This window comes from Triplophysa dalaica, chromosome 13, assembly GCF_015846415.1.
Source record: "Triplophysa dalaica isolate WHDGS20190420 chromosome 13, ASM1584641v1, whole genome shotgun sequence".
In the NCBI taxonomy this organism is placed as follows: domain Eukaryota; kingdom Metazoa; phylum Chordata; class Actinopteri; order Cypriniformes; family Nemacheilidae; genus Triplophysa; species Triplophysa dalaica.
Window position 1 is genome coordinate 21,953,540 of NC_079554.1, and position 23,043 is coordinate 21,976,582.

The following is a 23,043-nucleotide window of genomic DNA, read 5'->3' on the forward strand; positions in this document are numbered from 1 at the left end:
CTCTTGAACAGTGAATCTCAACATGACATAATTTACATGACTTTGGAAAAGGAACGTGTCAACCAGGTGAAGTACAATTGGCAGAGAACTGATAATGGACATGAATTGTACATACAGATAAATCAATTAGGTCTATAATATTTTTCCTTTTAATTTGTTCTATGTTTCTCATTTTTAACTATAATAATACGGCATTGGCCTACTATACCTTACTATTTACTGTACTACAGTAAACTCCTGTACGATTTCTAGTTACTATAGAGTTTTTGAACCTTACTTTAGAAAATATTCAAGTGTACTATAGTGTTTACTACAGGTTATCAATTTACTACAAGTAAATTATTTGTCGTCGGGTTCAAGTTAACCGGACTTTTATTTTGGCGGGTTGCCGCGAAGACGCGTGTGTTTAACGGCAGCTTAAGAAATTGTGAAATGTTCGTCAAATAAACGCTTACAGCAGCTTTGGAGATGAAGTTCATGTGTTCATGTCCTCATAAGATGACAAATCATAATATGTTAAACTGTGAAAGTCATTCACTCATGAACATGTAGATGATATTTGCGCGCGTGCTACACTGAGAAATGTATTCTTCGCGCACACCGATTTTTTTCGCATTATGTGTGACATATGTCACACTGTACAGACCTGCCAAAAGCTCTTAACTGTACATCAAAGGTCAAATCACATGTGTATTCCTCATATTTGTGGTTCTGCCTGAAACTATCATTTGACCTTCAATGTTTACTGATGTTAAGGGAGATGTTAACACAATAGTAAACGCTGAACACACACACACAGGTTTGATTTTTATACATTTACACAATATGGGGGACCTTATATCTTCTATTATCTAACCCTCACACGAAACCTCTCAGAAACATGTTTACGTTTTCAAATAATAATTATATTCATATCATCTTGCGTTTATCATATTAATGTATTTGCGTTTTTTTTTCTAATCAGTAATGTTGTAATTGTAATCAGTATTTTTTTTAACGAATGCATGTATCTGGACCTGCACGGATCAAGTGAAATGCATATAAACACATGCACATTAAATACAGTAATAACGCATGTCCTCTGGTGCAGGTGCCAGATGCGTCGGTTCGGCTGGACCGGAGCGCGCGTGACTGATCGCGGAGCGTCACGTGGCTCCGGTGGACACCAACGAGCGGTGCAAAGTTCCCGATGGTCCTGAGGGGTGAAACGGGGATGATCGTACAGTCAGAGGAAGCAAAGGACATCACCTGAGACCCGCTGGCCGTGTACCGAGAAATGTGTAACGCGTGTAGCCGTGGAGGATGCACGCGGGGATTTAACGCTTTCTGCATTGTTGCAATGCGGCGGAGGAGACTCTGATGAGAGCAGATATCTGGGGCAGTAACACTGGGATTGCTGGCGTATCTTGCTGCTTTATTCTGGATCCGCGCGTCCGATCTGTCCGTCTCCGGTTGCGCATTACATGCGAGGGTCCGAGCGCGCGTCTCATCTGCTGCGCGACTGCGTCTGTCTCCGTTCGTCCATCCGACCCCGTTAAACCCGAAGACGATGACCAGCACCGACCAGCATCAGGACGGGACCATGACGGTCTCCAAGAAATCCATCGTTGCCAAGATGTTTAAGGTGCGCAAGAGGAGAGAGATGCTGCTGGCGCAGGTGTGTTTGGTCTGCAGTGTGCTGTTCGTGGCGTGGGGCATGTCAACCCTGCTCACGAGGACAGGTGAGTCCCATCACAACCGATGCTTTAAACCATTAAAAGCAAAAAAAAAACAATTTGGGTTCTCCGAGGAACCTTTCAGTCAAGCGTTTTTTTAAAGATTTCTCTTTTATTGGAAAAGGGGCTCTAGATTGTATTCCCTTTGCACTACAACGAAAATTGTCCTTTATTGAACCGAGCTGGCAGAGTGTGTGTCCAGCGGAACAGCAGCTCTCATGAGAGATTTGACTTTGCAGTTGGTCTACAGACACATACATCATTTGTCATCATTATCAGTTCAATGAAAGTCATCAAAGATAGGGTTCCACAATGAGAGGGATCGTTTTTTTGGACTGACTTATCCGACTTTCCAGTAATCATCATCTTAAACCTAAGAATCCTGAATAGTGTTATATGATGAGACATGGTTTATTCAAGATATACATTTGATCAGAATCCGAATCCACGAGCTTCAAACTCAAAACCTTTGTGCTGCTTATGTAATGGTCTTCTAAGACGCCACAATTTAGTTATGAGGGGCTACTGTTTGCATTTTTGTTTAACTTATATAACCATATCTACTTGAAGAAGCTGTTTTTGAGATGTGTTGTGTTTGGGATTCTTGTAGTTTAAGCTCTCTCTAAGATAGGGATGCTAAACACAGGAAGGTTTTGGCTACTGCTGAAGATAATTAGAAACATTATTTGTCCAAGAGATATTACTAGTGAAATAGATTTTCTATCAAATATAAATCATGACTGAGCTTTAGCATCGGGACTGCTTCCATATTAAAACATAGACCATTACATTTAAGTTGACACACAAGCATACGTAAAGGGGGAAGAAATAGTAATACATGCAGCAGCAAAAGTTCACTAGTTTGTTTATAATTGTGCATTTGTCACATTTGTGTTTTATGAGGAACATTCAGCATCTCATACAGGCTTCGTCCCAAAGTGTGCCGTCTACCTAGGCGTCATTGGTTATGATATCCATACTCGTTTTTGAGACACAGCTTGTGTTTTTGTCGAAGGTGTGTGTGTGTCTTTATTTTTGTGTACAAATGTTATAAATTGTATAATTTTAGCACGTTTATTTTACACTTAATTGAAGCGTCTTGTGTCATTGCAATGGCTGTTGTTGGTTTTAATGTGTAATTTATCAGCGCTCATTATTCTTAATAAAGAAGAAATGTTTGTATTCATAAATCACAATCATTAGTTGACATCAATCCCGTTAGCTATTCCCTTTGATAGATGCCCATTCTCCAGGTCTTGATCAGTTTCCATTGAGTAAAATCCCTCTCTATGCCTTACTGAATATCTTATGTTATGTTAAAACCTCAGATTATGACATTGAGATGTTTCATGTGGACTTTAGACAGTGTGTGGGTTGTTGAAAAGCGGAGTTGTGTTCATGCCAAAATCAAATAGTGACCATAAACATTCGTTTACAATACAGAACAACAGGCTTACAGTAGAAGATTATACAGCACTTACCTCATAAAGACAAGAGGAAATCTGTTGTCTCACAGCAGGGGCTTTTACCGGCATAAAAGTGTGTGTGTGATACTCTTAATGTCGAGAGATTAAAGAGACACTCCAGCAGAATGTTCGCAAGCCTTCATCACTCATTTAAATCAAAATATTTGAGCCGTTGACATATAAAGAATGATAGATCATATAGATTCAGAGAGGGTTAAAAAACTCTACGAGCAGATTAAGATTCTCTGTGGTTGTAGACTGTCAGAAAAAAGGTTTAAAATTGTTCCTTTTTTGTCGCTGGGTTGTAGAGGCGATTCGCATTTCACGTCTTTGCATTCACTTTGTGTGTAATTTACTCGCACAAAACACTTAAATCACGTTTGGTGTGAACCCAGTGTAAAAGGCGGGCAATTCCGTGGAAAGGTCAACCTTACCATGAAAAAATTACATTTTTACCAGCAGTTTTTACTATGGTAACAGCACAAATTTTAAGATTTGGTGAATCAAGTTCCCATGTGAGATCTCTCTTCAAATTTTTAAAGCATTAGTTTTATTTTTTGTGAATTTTTTATAGTCAGGTAAGAGCTTTTTCAGGATTGTCACATCCATAACGCTACATATTCCTCATAAATGGACACATGAAAATGAATATAAAGAAACTATTTGATGTTTTATAAAGAGGCATCACTTCTCCATTCATTGTGTATTATTGTTTCAGGATTGTGCATTTTATTTTACAGAAATCCTACAAAGTTAATCGTCTCCCAAAAACTGCCTCCTTTTTTTGTGACGTTTATATCCCTTTTTTAATATAATTTTTTCTCATAGATTGACATTTTTTCATGTTTAGACTCTATATAAACAGATGGTTCAATATAATCGTAACAAATTCATTCTCTGAGCGTTTTTATGTCACGTCCAAACACAAAATGTCACGTCAATAATGTTGGAATTGCCCAGGTTCCTTTTGGTATACAAACCATTACATGTTTTACTTTTTTGGGTACATCATTGACCTATTGTGTACCTGAAGGACCTTTTGTGTCCCAGTTAAATATTAGAGGAACAAAACACTTAACTGTACCTTTAAAGGTGCACAATAGCAAGCAAGTGAACTTGATTTATAAAGGACTTTACACCACCAAAGTGTTGTACAGAAAAATTAAATAAATAAACTTATGCGAACATACAACACATTAAAAGACCCTAATAGGTCTTTAGGAGACAAAAATGTACCCAAAAAGATACATTATATTGTTTTGTATTCCTTTAAAGGGACATAAAAAAACCTTAGGGAATAAAGGAACAAACAAACCCGTACAGTATTAAACCATTTTTTTCTGACGGTCTATAAGGTCAAACTAACATGGGATTATTTCTTTCCTCAAACAGTTTGTTGTGATATAAGTGATGTTAGACATCTGCAGGGTTCGGTTTTTCGGTCTGAAGAGGTGAAACGGATCTCTTTGAGATAAATTGTCCTGGGTGTGTGTTCAGCGTAGTGTTCAGAGTGAGTTTATTTCCATTGACACCCTGTGATGAAGCCAATCGCTGGTGTGGAGAAAACACAGCCCGGGTCTACGCAGATATATATCTCTACGACACAACAACAAAACATTTATTTACTGCATATCAACACTTGCTTTGTGTAAAATACGCACATTCGTAAAGCTCAACTCAAATGTTAGGATCATCATTTTGCATCTCAGCGACCAGTTATATTCAACTGCACTTTTTTCTGGAAGTATTTGTTATTCATTTAATTACATTCCACATGTGTGCAACACGGTTCGTTCATGTCTGGTGTTTCATTGTCTGTTCAACTTATTATTCCACCGTTTTTGTTTTAGGTCACGGCATGATTGTCGAAGAACCGATGGAGTCACATGACCACAGGGGCCGACGGCTGATGTCATCAGAATCCGATAATGACACGATGGAGAAAAACTGCACCGCACCAGGTGAGAGCGTCCCAAACCTGAGCGTTGTTCCCTTTATAGGCATCGTACGGAGGTGTGATATTGAGACACATCCAACATCTTTTACAAGTCTGTGTAAATAATAATTGAGATGATTTTATGAGGTCAGGTCTCTTTATGATTTGATGGATGATGTTTTCGTGGTCGTTGTTTATCAGACAGAAAAGCCTCAGCGAGCGCTTTAGAGTTCTGGAGAGATTTGAAGTACTCAACTCCGTGTCAGGCTGTCCGAGGAGATTTAAGCGAAGGTTTGATGTGACTGTGCTGTTCACTTGAGAGAATTTAAATCAGCTTTGGTGGGTCTTCGTTTAGCTGACACCCGCTTTCCAAGCGCTCGCTGACCCGGACCTACGCTTGTTAGCCTCGCTGCACTTCTTCTCATTAAATCTCTTCAAACCAAATTAAAAATCTCATTTTATCCAGGGATTTCTTCAGCTTCTTACGTTTGCAAACTTGATCTAGAAGAGAGAAGGTGTTTGAAGTTTGCGTGGCTTTATGAACGTGGGACTCATTTTGAAATGACGTTTGAAATGTGATTTGTTGTGTTTTGGCATTTCAGAAGTAACTTTCTTTCATGAGCATCATTCATTATCATTATACATGCAGATTCATATGTATTTCATAAAGCGCAGAAACTTTATACAAATTTGCTCTTGTTAGTCATTCAGATTTTGCGACTCAGATAGTTTTATTGCTTCTTTCTCTTTTGAATGTTGCGATATTTTTTGATTTCTGAAAGCAAATGGAAGTAAACAGTGTCCTGCGAGTCACTTCTAAGCTTTAGGTTTGTGTTTTTTAACTCTCTCTCATCATCTTCTGTCATGAATGTTTCAGTGGGAGCTGAATGTGCCAGTTGATAAGATTACACGCTGTAAATCTGGTAATCTCACGAGATTACACCACATCTTCCTTCCTTCTCTTCAACATGCGCTGCCTCTTGTTTCTTTTTTTACCCCCCCTGTTCCTATCCTAACTTATGTTGACAACACGGCTTTTAAGGAGTAGTTCACCTTAAAAATACCCCTCATTGACTTTCAAGAGTCATTTTTATGTTGAGTGTCCAATGGAGAGGATGACATCAAATCCCGCCCTACATGTTTCCTTATTCCAGAAGCTGTATCATTCAGATATATGTCACATATGTGCATGTGTGTGCATGTTTTTATGTGTGTGTTTGTCTGTGCAGGTTTGCGCATTTATGCATGTGTGCAGCTGTGTTTGTGTGTGCGTTTGCATGTGTGTGCATGTTCTGAACAGTATGTGTGTGCGCATGTGTTTGTGCACATATGTGCATATGTGTGTGTGCAGATGTGTTTGTTTGTGTGTGTGCGTGCATTTCTGTGTGCGGATCTGTATGTATGTATCTGTTTGTATGTGCGCAAGTATGTGCAGATGTGTTTGTGTGTTCGTGTGTAGATCTGTTTGTGTGTGTACGTGCGTGTGCATGCAGATATATTTTTGTGTGTGTACGTGCGTGTGCAGATGTGTTTTTTGTGTGTGTTTGTATGTGTGTTTGTGTGTGCGCGCATGTGTGTTTGTGTGTACGCAGCTGTTTTTGTGTGTGTGCGTGGTCACATCTGTTTGTGTGTGCACGTGCGTGTTTGCAGATGTCTTTATGTGTGTCTGTGTGCAGATCTGTTTGTATGTGTGCTTGCATGTGTGTGCGCGTGTACGTGCGTGTTTGTGTGTTTACATGCGTGTGTGTTCGTGTGTGCATGCATGTGTGTGTGAGTGTGCACATGTACGAGCATGTGTATGACCGTGTTTGTGTGTGCAGATGTGTTTATGCGTGCGCGTGCGTGTCCATATGTGTTTGTGTGCAGTTCTGTTTGTGTGTGTGTGTGTGTGTATGCGTGTGTACATGTGTGTGTATGCGTGTTTGTTTGTGTGTGCATGCATCTGTGTGTGAGTGCGTTTGTGTGTGTGCGTGCATGTGTGTGATAATGTTTTGTGTGCTAGTTGTGAGTCAGTGTCTGATAATCTGGAGTCATCAGTGTTTGTGTCCTTTACCCCCACTGATCACACGACCCGTCACTGCGCTAAAAATAACAACATTGAGGAATCACTTTGAGAGTTTGAATATTTAACTAGTCAACAGTATTTGAATAGTCAGGTTTTCTAGATTTTATTTTCTCAATTGAAACTAAAACAAGCACTATATATAAGAAAAGTTGGATTGATTATGTAGGATCTCATGTGTTCTCTCATGTGATGAATTGTGTGTATTTCACTGATGTCCTTCAGTAACCTCATATCTCCATATTTTATGATTTTATTTATTATTATTATTTTCAGTCACCCGTTTGTCGCTGGATTTTATAAACATCTAACAAATAAATAGTAGAAATAAGTCAAGGGTTCTGCATGAGTAAATTACATCAAGTCAATCTGGAGATGCATATAGATGCGAACTCGTGGCAGGCGGCACGATTTCCTCGAACGCTTGTCAATCTCGTCTTCCGCGAAGGTTGAAACTATTTTACAGATCACCTCACTCACGTGAAAATAGCGAACTTTTCCCGGAAGTAATAAAGAGTTTGGAACCCCACCCACTTTAAAGGGAAGAAGGAAGTTCAGTCCTAAGGGACAACCAGTATCGCATTATATTTAGCATGATGGAGAGACCCGTGACGGTTCTCAAACTAGTTAAGAAGAAAGACCATTTACAGCATCTGAAAGATTACAGGATTACACTTTGATTGTATTATATTGTAACATGACGACATGCCTTCAGTCACATGAGCAAAACATGGTTGTGCAAAAATCGATTCATAGATAGAATATCACACCCCTCCTCGACAACTTAACATTTGTGAACTTACCAGTCCAATGACATCATTTGAGATTCCTAAAACCAGCAGGAATCTGGATATTCGTGCTGAACAGATGACTTGTGATGAGGACGAACTGCAGAAATGTGTCCAGCAGTGAGGCAGAACATTGTGGCCGAAGGCGTCTGTGACACGCCGGATGATTGCGTCTCTACTATTGTGAGCGCTCGATTTGTGTTAATGTGTTATGATCACAGCTGAGTCTCGTCTGATGAGACAATAAGACATCTGAATCTCACGACATGCTGTTGGGAAACGAAAGATGTGCTGGGAGATACAGAACACCAACTGAAGAGTTGTCTTCCTACCCTTAGGAAAATTTACTGTGGTTTTACTATGGTAAAAGTTTAGTCACCTGTTTGTGGCGGAATGAGTATCATTTGTATATCAATAGTTTTACTACAGTTCAGTTTCATTATATTGAACACGGTTTTATTGGTAGTAAAACGTTTTAAAATACATTTAGCTAAATCAGGCTAATATACAGAGACAACTGAAGGTTTGTCATTGGTTTGTTTATAGCCATGAAAAGTCTGAGTACTGTGACTTTGAGATTCTCCCGAGGGAGAATTTAACCTTCAGTCTCTTCGTTTAATTTAACCCTAGCATTTCTCTTCATCATTTTCTCAGCCGAAGTAGATCATAAGGCGCATTAACAGACAGTCGGATGATTTAACGTTCATTTATGTTCTTGTGTTTTGAGCAGATGTTCGCGTTGTTTGGCCATTCAGACGTCCTGCAGAAGTCCAGACGCACATGAGGAGTGTATCAGTGACCTTCACCTGTCCAGGAGTTTGATCTATAGGCTTTTATTTTTAGATCAGACTGAGAGGACGGTGTTGACTCATGGCGAGGGCAGGGGATCTGTTTTGTGTCCTCTGGCATTTTTAATCTTGACCTGCTGTTCAGCGTTTGTGTGGCGCGGTCATGTAGACGATGAGCGATGATTTGAATGCAAACGTATCACCAATATTTTCTTGCTTTATGCGGTCAAAAACATAATATATAATAAAACATGTAATACATAATAAGACACAAGTTTTCAATAACAATTTGCTTTATTATTATTATTATATATAATAATAATAACAAGAAAAAGAAGAAAAAGAAAAAGAAGAAGAAAGTCTGTGTTTGTTTACACATTACTGCTCAAGGCCATTTTTCAATCCGAACAACATCAGTTTTTATTAAACAAACTCAGACGTGGAGGAATCAATAACTTATTCATGAATGTTAGTGATGCAGAAACACAAGACAGATTTCACGCTCACAGATTCTGAATACAAACTTTCAGTTCTCTTATTTTAACTTGAACTTATTCAGTCTTTCACTCTTCAGTTCTGAAACATCTGTGGGCATTGAATCTGTCCTCCAGTTCTGCATCAGCATCATTTGTGAGTAAGTTATTGATTTCTGCAACTTCTGTGTTTGTTAGACAAAACGGTGCAGACTGGAGACGTTGTTTTGGACTCGGTTGTGTCGTATAAAAGGACACATAAAAAATAATTTAATAAAGACATTGGAATCTGATTGGACAAGACGTTTTTAAATACACGATAAACACACATTCTGTCTGTGAGAACATGATAATAATGTACTGCAGACTGTCCACAGTTAAATCAATAAATTGCTAAATTCCGTAAAAATGTGAATAATAATAATAGATTTAATTGTTCAATAGTTTTGGAACAAATGTTATTATTTCGCAGTGTTAAGGAGGACCAAGGGTACCACTTAAAAATAAAGTTTTGAATTTAAACATAGAAATGTTAATCACTTTTTAATTTGATATTAAACATTTTAAATTAATAATTTATTTCATGTTTTAAAGAAAAAAAACTTAAAAAACGAATTTTATTTTTAAACAGACAAATGTAAAACTGTTTGTAGAACTGTTTGTTGAATTCATATTTTAAATCCAAAATAAATAAAAAAGGACATCAATAAATAGTTTAATATTCATTCATTTTATTTATGATATTTTGATAAATTAATTCCGCATTTTATTTTGGTTGTTTATTCTATCTAACCTCTTGAATTATTAAAATGTACTTACCTTAAGGTAAACATTTTTACTTATAAACAAGGTAAAGTTACTTGGATCTATATGTGACTTAATGCTTTTATTAAATGATGGGAAGAGTTAAATAATTAAAGACACAAGGAACCAATAAATAAAGACGTTAATTATCAATACAAATTTTAGTTAGCTCTAATCGGGGAACCAATCATGACAGACCTGGTCAGCTTTACCAATCAGAGCGTTTTGGAAGGAGGGATTTTATAGAGACCGGAAAAATACACAAAGCCTCTAAAACCGCCAAAGACTGGCTCCTTTAATATAGAATTCTAGTAATGTGATCGCAGATGTTTGTATGTTTTACAACAGCTAATGTTTTCAATGCTGATTCCATAAAGTATAAAAAATGAGGAGACTGATCAGCAAATGCAGAACAAATGAAGCTGTTTGTTGCTTATGTCATCATTTCTCAAGCTGTTATATGCTCAGAGTTTGTATATTGTGAAATTATGAATGAGGCTGTTCTGGTAAATCATAAAATAAGAAGAAGTTCAGATCATGTTTAGTTGTGTCCTCGTGCAGATTATATTACTGTAGGTGTGTTAAAGGGATAATTTACTCAAAAATCTAAATTCTGTCATCATTCATTTAATATCATGTGGTGGTAAACCTGTTTGTACAGTGGAACACAAAAGTAGATACTTTGAGAAATGTCCCAGTGGTTTATCAGTGGTTTTGTGTTCATACAATGGAAGTCAATGGGCTTCAGTGTTGTTTGGTTACCAACATTATAAAACATGTTTAATCTTTTACAGCCGTCCATGAATTTCCAGATGACATGTTTAGCAACGCTGAACGAAAGAGCGGCGCCGTACTGCTACACATTGTTGCGGTAAGTCTCTCTTTCACAGACGAACATTGGAAGTCTAGCCTGTGGAAAGTGAACATTTTACAGAAGAAGGTCAAAAGGAGAGACTGCTGACAGTAATGCGTTAATACCATGTGTGTGTGTGTGTGTGTGTGTGTGTGAGCCGCCGGCCATCAATGCGGGTTAATCCACTGGTAATATGAGCAGATTGAAGTCGATTTGATTGACATGTCTCTCTATCTCTCTCTCTCTCTCTCACTGTGAGCAACACAACTCAAATCTGTGTGTGCTTATGTAATGCAGTTTTCTGCTCCTCTGGTGTTTATCATGCATTATTTATTCACCCAAACAACCCTGATGTGCCGTGCCTGCGAGTTCTATTAGTCTTGTGTTGTCCCCATAAGGCAGAAATTCATCATCATAATATCTGCATCTGAAATACAAAACTGTAATTACTCATTTACTCATCCGTTACTGCCAACAGAAGTCTTTTTTTCATGAAGTGTAAGATTATTGAATTAGTAGTAAAACACAAATCTGGTGCTGCATGCTGGTAATGCAGTTTTAGTGAGTTTTTCCCAATTTTGCGTTGCAGCTATACAGAAAGTTCATTTTTTCAATAGCGACACAGGGAAAAAGATATTAGAAAAAACTGTTAAATTGTAATATACATGATTTATTGCAAATGTTTCATAAGCACTGCATACATATTTCTTTTTTTCTTAGTAGCACTGTAGTTAAGTTCATATTTTGAATAAGGTTTCATTTTTCATTTATACTTTTCAAGTTATTTCTAGTAATTATTATGTGCCTTTGAAATATTATTTATTTATCATTAATATAGCTATATTACTTGTTTTTTTATAGTTTCAGTTTAGTCTTTATTCATTTTCAGTTAATAATCATAGGCCCAATTTCACAGACAAGGCTTAACTTAAAACAGGACTATGCTTTAGTCAAATTAGGATATTTAAGTGGCTTTTAATAAAATGCCTGAGATAAAAGCATAACTGGTGTGCATATTGAGACAACATTTCACATTTAGGCATTTGGCAGACGCTTTTATCCAAAGCGACTTACATTGCTTTATCCTATACATTTTACATAGGTATTTGCAATCCCCTGGGATCGAACCCACAACCTTGCGTTGTTAACGCAATGCTCTAACCACTGAGCTACAGGAAAGACAAAACAATGGCACTGACATATTTAAAGATATTTCAGTGCAAATATTTTTTAGTAGAGACCGCTCAAACTTTCATGTTAGTCTGGAAATAGTAGTAAGCCTTGTGTGTCTCAACCTAACTCTTATTATTTTATTTGTTTGTTTGTTTGTTTATTTTATTATTTTATTTAATTTTTTTTGTTTGTTTTATTAAAAATAAAACAATTCATTCGGTTGGAGTTGAGCTTGAGATGCTCTGACCGCAGATCTTCTTCTGTCTGTTTCAGGCTCTCTACATGTTCCTGGCCCTGGCAATCGTGTGTGACGATTATTTTGTGACGTCTCTTGAGAAGATTTGCGAGGTAGGATTTTTCACATTCCACATTTGTTCGTTTTTTTATTCTAAACAAATTTCGCAGAGGAAAACTGCAGTGCAATTCAAGTCTCAGACGATGCTCAGTTCTTCCTCTGACCCACTTTGAGAATCTCATGAAATAGTCGTCTCTGTGCCGCGGCGGTTTTGTAGAATGTGAACGTCTGCTGTAATTGTTGTTCTGCAGAAGTTGAGTCTGAGTGAAGATGTGGCTGGTGCAACGTTCATGGCGGCTGGAAGTTCTGCTCCTGAGCTCTTTGCTTCTGTTATAGGTGACGTCATAAACACACACTCCTCCTTTAAAGATGTTTATTGATGTTTCCTAAAGGCCCACTGCAATGCCTTGGAACTCGCAGCATTATTTGATTATATTTGTAATTTCAAGCTTGTTATTTATGTTGGTGAGTTACACCGGCGTTCGTCTTCTCCTTGACTCCTCATCTTCCATATAGCCTTGACATACAACATTCTGCGTAGACTTGAAACAGATCAGATGCGTTTTGTTTTCTCAGCAGATTTGCGTTTATGTTTGCGCAAATGATGTGCTCTCATCTCTGAACCGGAGGACACTCACATGCAACCGCCGTCGTGACACTAGCGTGAAATTAAGACTTTAATATTAATGTTTACAGCGTCTTGATCCTCTATCTCCAATCCCATGTATTATGCATCATTCGCCATGTAGGAGATAATAAAGGTGAGAACAAGTGGCTTCCGCAGCTCTCATTGTGAAGGGGGCGGGACTCTTCAGATTCTAAAGTGGATTTGATTGGACGAGAACTTTGACGAGAGGCTGAAGTGTAGCGTGATGTCATGGAATTTCTAGATTTTTTGAGCGCACGTGCCAGATAGTCAGTTTGAAGGCTTATATCTTATATATGGGAATTTTGTCAGCGCGCAGGACCATTTCAGTTTATTGACGTACTTAAGACTAACTTATTTTTAATAAAAGTAAAAAATGTTCATTTTGATTTAAGTTCAGCATCACTTTTTTAAACGAACACACTTAGAAGACAATAGCATCTGCAGAGCAACCCCTGGCAAACAGACAATGTCCCACACTGTAAAAAAAGCTATACAAAAACTAAAATATGCTGTAAAATAATATTTGTAAATTAGCTCTCTTTTTTACTATATAAAAAAACTTTTTCTGAAAATTTCTGGCAGCTGGATTGCCAGAAATAAACTGTTAAAGAACGGTTTTCCCCTGTAAAAGTACATGTTTTAACTGTGTTTCTTGAGTCCTTTTCTGTAATTTAAAATTTTTTGTGCAAAAACACATCACACGTCACACTTCAAGTGGTTTAGAAATATTTTCGTTGTTTTGTTTGTATCTTCAGGCGTTTTCATCACTCACGGGGATGTTGGTGTCGGGACCATCGTGGGTTCTGCGGTCTTCAATATTCTCTGTATCATAGGAGTCTGTGGCATCTTTGCTGGACACGTATGTGTGCGTTGTATTTTTGCATTGTGTGTTTGAAAAACATGTTTAACCTGCAGTTTTGGAACACTTTTGAATTAAATTTCCTTACACGGGATCACACGTGAAACAAGTGTTGATGTGAAATCACATATAGATAACATGTCACCGGTGTCTTCGGTGAAGTCAGTAGTTTGTCTTCATGTCTGTAGGTGGTCTATCTGACCCGGTGGGCTGTTTTTCGTGATTCGTTCTTCTACATATTGTCTGTAGTTGCTCTGATCGTGGTGAGTCTCACATTGAACATGTATGAATGGAAGAATGTTCTGGGTTTAATACAAGTGAAAATTAATCTCGAAACATATAATCTGTTTACAGTAATGCATTTATTTATCTGTTTTAAATCCAGAACATCTCCTCAAATACACACGCAGCACACGTTTTGGGACATTCTACTTTTATTGACACACACTTTATAAAACATTTGAAAGTTGACCTTCTCAGTGTTCATTTCTATTTGGTTTTACTTTTGTAATATCAGTTCATCTACGATGGGAAGATTGTCTGGTGAGTGTTTTATTCTCTTTTCTTCTGAGTTCATCTCTGTGTTTGTTGTTTTGGTTCATGGAGACGTCTCTTCTGTGTGTGTTTTAGGTGGGAGAGTTTAATTCTGGTGTGCATGTACGCTGTGTATATTCTCATCATGAAGTGAGTAAAGGTTTCTGGTACCATCTGTACTGTAAAGATAAACGGGCTGAATCTACTTAAGAATTTGACATAAATGGGTCGTCTAGCTTAATTTATCGAATGTAACATTCATTTTTATTCTATTTTCTCTGTTAGATTTAATGCAAGCATGCAGAAATGTTTCACAAGGCACTGCGACAAAAACGTTGCAAATGGAAACGCGGCGAGCGGCAGTGAACTCGAAGATGGTAATGAGAGTTTAGACGATCCGTCTGTACCGCTGTTGTGTGAAGGTAAAACTAAACAGACAGGCTTTCATTTTCATATTTCATATCTCTATACTGTAAAACTTTGCCGATGTTTTTGCATCAGGTTTGCCAGTAACTTACTGTAGATTTAATGTAAAATTTTGTTTTGAGCATAAACTTACCTAGTTTATATATTTTTCTTTCATAAGACAAGACTAAATATCTTGTTATGTAAATTACGTAATTTAAGAAGTACAAACAGTTAAATATTTTTTCAGAAAACAAGAGAATGATCAGAATCTACAGTAAGTGACTGGCAAACCTGCTGCAAAACTACAGCAAATAAGTACTTTTTTAAATAACTTTTCTCTTGTTTTATGAAAGAAAATATATAAAATAGATACATTCATGATCATAACAAAATTGTACATTAAATCTACTGTAAGTTACTGGCAAACCTGCTGCGCAATTACAGCAAAGTTTTACACTGTTTATTTATTTTGTCATCTTGTGTACAAATATAATTTTTTCTTGATCTCACAGTTAAAACAAATGTTTTATGAATTTGTAAAATAAAATACAATAATTCAGCTATCAATCAAATTCGCTTTTGTTATATTTTCTTTATACTTTAACAAATTTTTTGACCGATAAATCACACCAATAATAACACTATAATCTAAAAAAAACATTTAAAATTGTATTGTTAAATATTAAATAAAAGCACTGACGCAGTTTTTGTTGTAAAATAATACTTAATATTTAATTAAAGAGCAATGCAGTTTTACAGTACATGTTTGAGAAAAAATTGAAACTTTTATCAATATAAAATCTTTTATTTACCCGTGTGGTGTAACCGGTGACCGTAGGTTGACTTAGATTTCATAGCAAACATTTCTATGAGCCTGGCACATAAACAGATTTTTTTTTCATGATGATGTTGTTGTTGTGAATATCAGAACTGGTTTTATATGTTCCGTTCATTATGTGATGCTGTATTAAAGCAGTAGTCTGGTCTCCGGGAGATGGTCTTAATTTCCAGCTCTTCTCAGTTTCCTCTTCCTGCCTCTGAGGTGACATCACTTCCTGCCCTCATTCGCCTCTCCTGCACTTCTCCTTCCATTTCTCTCTCACTCGTTTATCATCTCTGCCTCCGTTTCTATATTTAACTGAGCCTGTCTGCTTAGTCTTACTGAATCTTCTTCTGAACCTGCTTAAACTCTCGGTCTGATGTTTGTCAGAGAATACGTCAGTTAATGTTGTTTCTTTTTAAAGTCACCTGATGAAATCTGTCTGTGTATGTTTTATATGTGTTTTTGGGCTCATTCTGTTCTGTTTGTTAAGTCAAGTCCAGTAAAGCGTTCAGTCGGGGTTCTGTTGTCATGGTCGATGAGATTATCAACGCCAGTCCGACACATTACCGTTTCCCTGAAGCGGGTCTACGTGTCATGGTCACCAACCACTTTGGACCCAAGACTCGTCTCCGCATGGCCAGTCGTCTCATTATAACAGAGGTGTGTGTGATAGACACTGAGTCAAATAACATAGAATAAAAGAGTTTACATTGATTCACAGCACTCATCTGCTTAAAACCTAAACAAAACCTTTTTTGGGGAGACATCCTGTTTGATTACATACTGATCCGAATCAAAGCAACCTCCCCGGGGTGATTTTAAGACCATCTTTCTCTCCAACGACTCTCTGATGGAAAGAATCTCCATTGATATCTATGAGTATCTCTTCTAAAAGCCTTAGTATCGCGAGTCTAAACGGGTCTGCTGGAAGTACATTATAATATTTACACAGGTCCTTGCTCCTGCCTGACTCTTATCCTTCGATTTATCCTTAAAATCCACAGACCTTTTATTCTATTTTATATTCTTACCTGCGTCAACATGAGAACGACATCTTTTTGTACTATGGTGGCCACGTCGTGTTTTGACTGAGCACTTCATGGCAATTCTATAATACAACACTAGTGGCCGCTGTGAATCAAAAACTTCACCTTAAACATAAGCTAACAATAAACAAGTCAGTTTTCAACCTTTTATTAATCCTTGTCAGTACAGTTATTCATGTTAGTTCATGGTGCATTAATAATGTTAACTGTGACAATGTTTGATTTTAATAATGTTTTAGTAAATGTTGAAAGTAACATGAATTAATATGAATTATTGCTTTGGAAGTATTGTTCATTGTTAGCTCATGTTAGCTAATGCATTAACTCATTTTTAACAAATAGCACAGTAAAGTGTTTCCAATAGTTTCAATATAAAACGATAATATTTGTACAGTCATTTTTTAAGGCTTTTTTACAATCAAGATTTTCTATAAGTGACACACCTTCATTTTTCTGTATTATTGCTGTTTTCTGTAGTTTAGAATCAGAACTGAAATAACATAAAAGAAAATCTACGGAACGTATAGTCACAACATTTTTATGATTTTTTCTGTGAGTATTGAGGACGCACTTAGTCTCTCAACCAACACAAAACCTAAACACGAGCCTTTATTTCAACTGTTTTTCAAGAGGGTAACCACACAACTTCAGTCTGGTGTGTCCTAATCTTCGATCCCATTTCTATGATGTGTTTAGCTGATGTGAAGAGGTTGTGTGTGTGTGTCACAGCGTCAGAGGTTGGTCCAGGAAGCCAATGGTGTTGAGACCGCTGTGGTGGACGGTAAACCTGACATTGAAAATGGAAATGTACCGGAGGACCAAGGCACTGAAGATAAAGAGAATGAGCTCAACTCACCGTTCACACTACCAGGTGAAGAACACACATTTACAGAGACGTGACAGTCAGTGTGTCAGCATTAATCCATTTGGAGTCTTTCCAAACAACTTCATCAAATCAAACATTGTACATCACTTCTTATTTTATGATAGAAAGCTGCTCCTTTGGTGGCAACAAGCGTGATTTCTGACATCAAACTGAATTGCAGTGTTGTTTGTATGTTTAGTTTTCTTCTGAAATATATTCCTTTATATTGACAGTGTGTGTTTGTATTTCAGGCGGCTGTATGAACACAACTAAATGGCTGATCTCTTGGCCATTATTGTTGATCTTGTACTTCACCATCCCAAACTGTGCCAAACCACGCTGGGAGAAATGCTTCATGGTGTCTTTCATCCTCTCCACCGTCTGGATCGCCGTCTTCTCATACCTGATGGTTTGGATGGTATGTGAACTACATCTCTCTCTCTCTCTCTCTCTCTCTCTCTCGTTCTTTACATTAACTTCACCACCCACACTGTCTCCCAGGTGACAATAATCGGATACACGCTTGGCATTCCTGATGTTATCATGGGCATCACATTTCTGGCAGCGGGCACGAGCGTCCCAGATTGTATCGCCAGTCTTATTGTCGCTCGGCAAGGTAGATGACTCCATAAGATCAATAAATTACTGCAGTTTGCAAACAAATACAATTATTCACAACAGTGTACTTTTGATTTATAAGTGTTTGCAGAAATGACATCATTTAACTTAAACACACATGAAGAATGTAAAATGTAATCTGCAGTTCTACACTTTAAACAGAGAACCAGTGTTGGGTGTAACTAGTTCGTGTAATTTAATTATTATTTTATAATTATTATATAATAACTTTTTAATTAAATTCATTATTTTCCCTCTGAAAAAGTAAAGTAAGGTATTTCTATAATTTTTTCTGTAATTTATTTACAGTTACTTCTGATGTAATTGAACTAAATACTGTGCTGTATATTCAATAGTGGCAAATGACATCAAAATTATAAGTTTAACTTTAAAATGTATGCTTTAATGTATCCTTCTCACATTTTTATACTTTGGTCAGTTGATAAGAATAATTTATGTCGATTTGTTATTTATTTGAATTAATTAAATAATCCTTGAATCAATTCTAAGGTTGATGTAGGATATAGAAAGTACTTGGTAATAAGAAATTAAATATTTTCTGGAGAGAGTCATTTGTACAGTAATCTAATTACACTATTAAATATGTAATGAGTAATGAATTACATTATGAGTAATGAGTGACCAACCCAACACTGTGTACAACAAATGTGATTTTTGTGTTCTTGTCACAATGAATCATTTCACCACATGCATGAACTTTTACTTTTATAAAATGACATCTTGTTGTTTGTAGTGTCTCTTTGTTTCAATAGTTTAGGTTTTTGGTTCTGAATGACTTAGCTTTCATGCTTTTCATTCTTTATTTTTGGTTGCATTGGTTTTGATATCTTTACTAATAAAACAAAGTACAGTACTTTATCCTCTTGTTTCCCATCACCAGTTCTCTGTGTATATTTTCTCGGTAAAACATCTCTCTACATCATTTCAGCAGAAAAGTGAAAATCAGACGTGAGTGGATGTTGTATCTGAGAACAGATCTTCTCTGTCTGCAGGTCTGGGGGATATGGCTGTATCCAACACTATCGGCAGTAACGTCTTTGATATTCTGGTGGGTCTCGGTCTCCCCTGGGCTCTACAGACCATGGCCATCAGTTATGGATCAGTTGTAAGCACACAACCGCTCTGAACTTTCTGAATCTCATTCTGTTTGAACAGAGATCAGCTCCACAAGCATTCTCTGAAACACGAGGGTTATTTTGAGTGTAATGGTGGATTGATGATGCGATTTTGTGTTTCTGCGCAGGTGATGATAAACAGTCGAGGGCTGGTGTACTCTGTTGTGCTTCTGCTGGGCTCTGTAGCTCTCACCGTAAGTGATTCTGTCTGTTCTCAACCAACTATTTTCACATATTGTGAGAGGGATTTAAACGTGCTTAAATATTTCATAAACACAAATGAGTCAGGCAATCTGTTCACAGAAAGACAAATCTACAAATCAACGATCAGATGATCAAAAGAATCTTTACAAATCTTTAACCAATATTCTGACAACCCATTTGTGATGCATAAAAAATACAATATTGAAAATAAAATATTCATTTACAATTGAAAATATAGAAATGAATGACATTGTTTAGTGCACATTAATAATGATAATATTTAATAATAATTATAAAAACAATACTAATTGTTATTAACATCATTAATAATTATTATTAATACCGATTACAACTAATAATAATAATTATTATTATACATTTTATTAATTAATATTACTAACCCATATTGCTACTTATAATAAAAAAGGTTATTTATATTATTAATACCTATTATTATTATTACTACTACTACTACTACTACTACTACTAATAATAATAATAATAAAAGTAAACATTATTAATATTATTCATAATTATTATTTATACCTACTACTAATAATAATATAAATAATTGTTATTTATATTATTCATAATTCTTATTCATATGTATTACTACTACTACATCGACTACTACTACTACTAATACTACTACTACTAATAATAATAATGTTTATAGTTTTAATTGTTAATGATAATATATATTAACGATATAATATGATGTTTTCGTTGATTATTAATGATATAATTGTTAATTCTAATTTTTAAGTTAATTATCCTCACTTGACATTGAATACTGTTTTCAATTTGTATATTTTTCTGAGCTTTATTTATGAAATATGTTTTAATAAAAAAGTGGCCTCTTCAATTTATTTATGTTTAGATGCTTTGTTGTTGGCGTTTCTCATTAAGAAGCCAGTAAGATGAATTGTTCTCCAGCAGTGTTTGTAATTTATAAATGAATTGTGTTTGTAATCTTCCGTGTGTTTACCTCTAGATTCTTGGCATTCATCTGAACGGATGGAAGTTGGACTGTAAGCTGGGTGTGTATGTGCTGGTGCTGTACGCTATCTTCCTCTGCTTCTCCATCATGATCGAATACAACGTCTTCACTTTCGTCAACTTACCCATGTGTCAAGAACACTAGAATTTCTCCTCTCATCCATTTCCCAGAATGCACCATCAGTGTCCTCTAATGATGTTGACCTGGTGACCATCTTGCACTTTGATCTCATTTTGATCTTCGTTCTTTCACTCATGAAGCATCGTCACCTCAGGCTGGATGAATGTGAGTTTTTATAGCGCTCGATTAAAGCTTCACGTGTCGTCTCGTGCTGTACGGACACTCGCATTTCACTGTGGACGAACGAATGGATCAGATCTTCCAGTGAGCCCTAGGAAGAGAAAGCTTAGACACCACTTTTTCTTTTATTATTGCCGCAAAACGTCTTTTGTAAACGTTGTTAGATGAACTCTCTGCTGTGTTTGCATCACGTCACAGATTACTTTGCGTCGCATGGTGCCTGCTTAGTACATAGTGTAACAAATACAGAATATTGCAGAATTTATTTACTTATTGTAATATTTTTGTTTATAAAATAGAACGTTCTAGAGTTTCACAGCACAAACTGTTTCTTCATATTATGAAAGGCTTTTATTATGAACTTGCCTACTAAGAGATTGGATCATTTCAAGGTGAAGATTCGGGTGGTATTGGAGTGAGTTGGTATCAGGGATGCTCGTGACCCCGGATGTGGCCAGTGCACACATTTCAATGCAAATTTACGCTCACTTCAAGTCTAGATGCTAAATGTAGAAATTAGCACTTTGATGCGAGCCAGCGGTCGCGTGTATTTAATTTCAGAAAGCTTCCTTCGGTCCGATGTGTGTTTGTGTTCATGTGTAGTCGTGTCAGGGAATCCTCCTCCTTACCTGATGACTCCGTGACCAAAGCCAAAAGAGCACAACCTGAATCCGCAGTGCATTATGGGACGTGGCACCGAGGCGATCTCCTGACGACCGTCTCCATGGCAACATGCTCGGTTTCCACCTGGCAGCTACTGAACCAAAACTCGTTCGGGAAGCCAGAGACCCTTGTTCGGTTTTGGGCAGCCACGTGCTTTCGTGCTTCTTTATGCAATATGAAGTCAGTTTTTTTAAAGTTGGTGTGAAACAGCATTAGGATTTGGAGATGGTAACGTTCTTGCATTGACCTCCCGCCGACTGGGCAGTTGGAGGACGGATCTGAGCTGAACTTTTTGTTGAGATGAAACCGTGGATTTGAGACGTTTGTGGGTTGTTTATTCCTTTCAGGATCACAAATATAAAGCTATATGTTCTTGCACGTCCTCCTGACACCCCTTTCGGACTAAAACACGGTTTATTCCTGTGGTCTGTTCATACATACACCTCACGTGTAAGCATCTCAGTCCAAACCAAGCATTAAAGGATCTTCTCTGGTGCCATTTTCTAAAAAAAAACACAGGGAGTGACTCTCAGAAACATGTCCAGGTCGAACCACAAAAACAATTTAAAAAAAAATGTGATGACAGATTCTAGAGACATTTTATGTAAAAGCATTATTGCTGATGGTGATTCTTCTTAAATTTTCATTTTATTGACTTTTATTTACCATAATAGATTTAGTACAGAAAACTCCATGGTGTACATTATAAATATACATTTGCATATTTTGCTTAATGGAAATCGTGCTTAATTTTCATAATTCAAAATGTTATTTATTTTGATTCAAAGGTGAAAAAATGACCCGGATATGTTAAATAAGTGTCCAAAAACACACATGCACATGTTGATAATGCAAAACGTATTCAACTGGTGCAACTTTTTCCTTTTTTTATTCTAAAATAAATGATTTTTGTATATAAATGTTTAACATTCACTTGCCTGCAAATGTTTTTCCATCAGTTGAACTGTTGGGGTGTTATTTTGAGTTGTTGTCGATGATCTTCATTCTGTGATCTTACCCGTCAAAACAATGAATAGTGGTCACATACTGTATGTTTAATATGTCACTTTGTTTTTAAGTATAATTGTAATTGTAGTGTGTCTACATATTGTGGATTGTATCAGAACCGGGTACGAAATAAGCTCACAGGTATTTAATACATGTATGATAACAAAAGAAAGTCTGTGTATTTGTGTGTAAAGAAAGCGACCCCATGCACTGTGAGCTCCATGTGATGTGGGATTCATGTCAATAAGAAACTGAATGATGATCAAAATATATATCTATGTAAAGTTAATTACTATGAACTATAAGAAAAATACAAATGTAAAACTTATATGAATGTATTGTCAAGCTATAATGGACTATTCCAACCAATGCATTTTACTGTAAAGCAATAACATAATGTATGTAGAAAATATAGTCAAAAGAGTTCCTGTACATTTTCATATGAAAAAGGAATGTTTAAAATAACTAAAATTAAATGATGCCAGTTAAACCTGTTTCATAGTTTTTGTGGCTTGTGCTGTTTTTAATGCCAGTTAACAATTCTAATCTGCTAAATTATTATTATTTTAGATTTAGA

At 36.5% G+C, this 23,043-nt stretch overlaps 1 protein-coding gene across 5 annotated transcripts; it reads left to right on the plus strand.

Annotated features, from left to right (window-relative positions):
• The first annotated feature begins 548 nt into the window (after nucleotides 1-548).
• Nucleotides 549-22,945, plus strand: slc24a4b (solute carrier family 24 member 4b). Of its 5 annotated transcripts, none has more exons than XM_056765299.1 (18): nucleotides 549-799; nucleotides 1,091-1,721; nucleotides 5,032-5,142; nucleotides 10,827-10,903; nucleotides 12,332-12,406; nucleotides 12,605-12,689; nucleotides 13,758-13,867; nucleotides 14,050-14,124; nucleotides 14,379-14,404; nucleotides 14,492-14,545; nucleotides 14,681-14,817; nucleotides 16,117-16,286; nucleotides 17,402-17,543; nucleotides 17,789-17,955; nucleotides 18,039-18,153; nucleotides 19,169-19,281; nucleotides 19,420-19,485; nucleotides 20,490-22,945. In XM_056765299.1, the coding sequence occupies exons 2-18, from the start codon at nucleotides 1,550-1,552 to the stop codon at nucleotides 20,637-20,639; spliced, it is 1,845 nt and encodes a 614-aa protein (XP_056621277.1). In that variant the 5' UTR covers nucleotides 549-799; nucleotides 1,091-1,549; the 3' UTR covers nucleotides 20,640-22,945. The 5 variants fall into 5 exon arrangements, with proteins under 5 accessions (XP_056621277.1, XP_056621279.1, XP_056621278.1 ...); XM_056765301.1 differs by having other exon boundaries at nucleotides 14,681-14,772; XM_056765300.1 differs by having other exon boundaries at nucleotides 13,758-13,861.
• The last annotated feature ends 98 nt before the right edge of the window (nucleotides 22,946-23,043 follow it).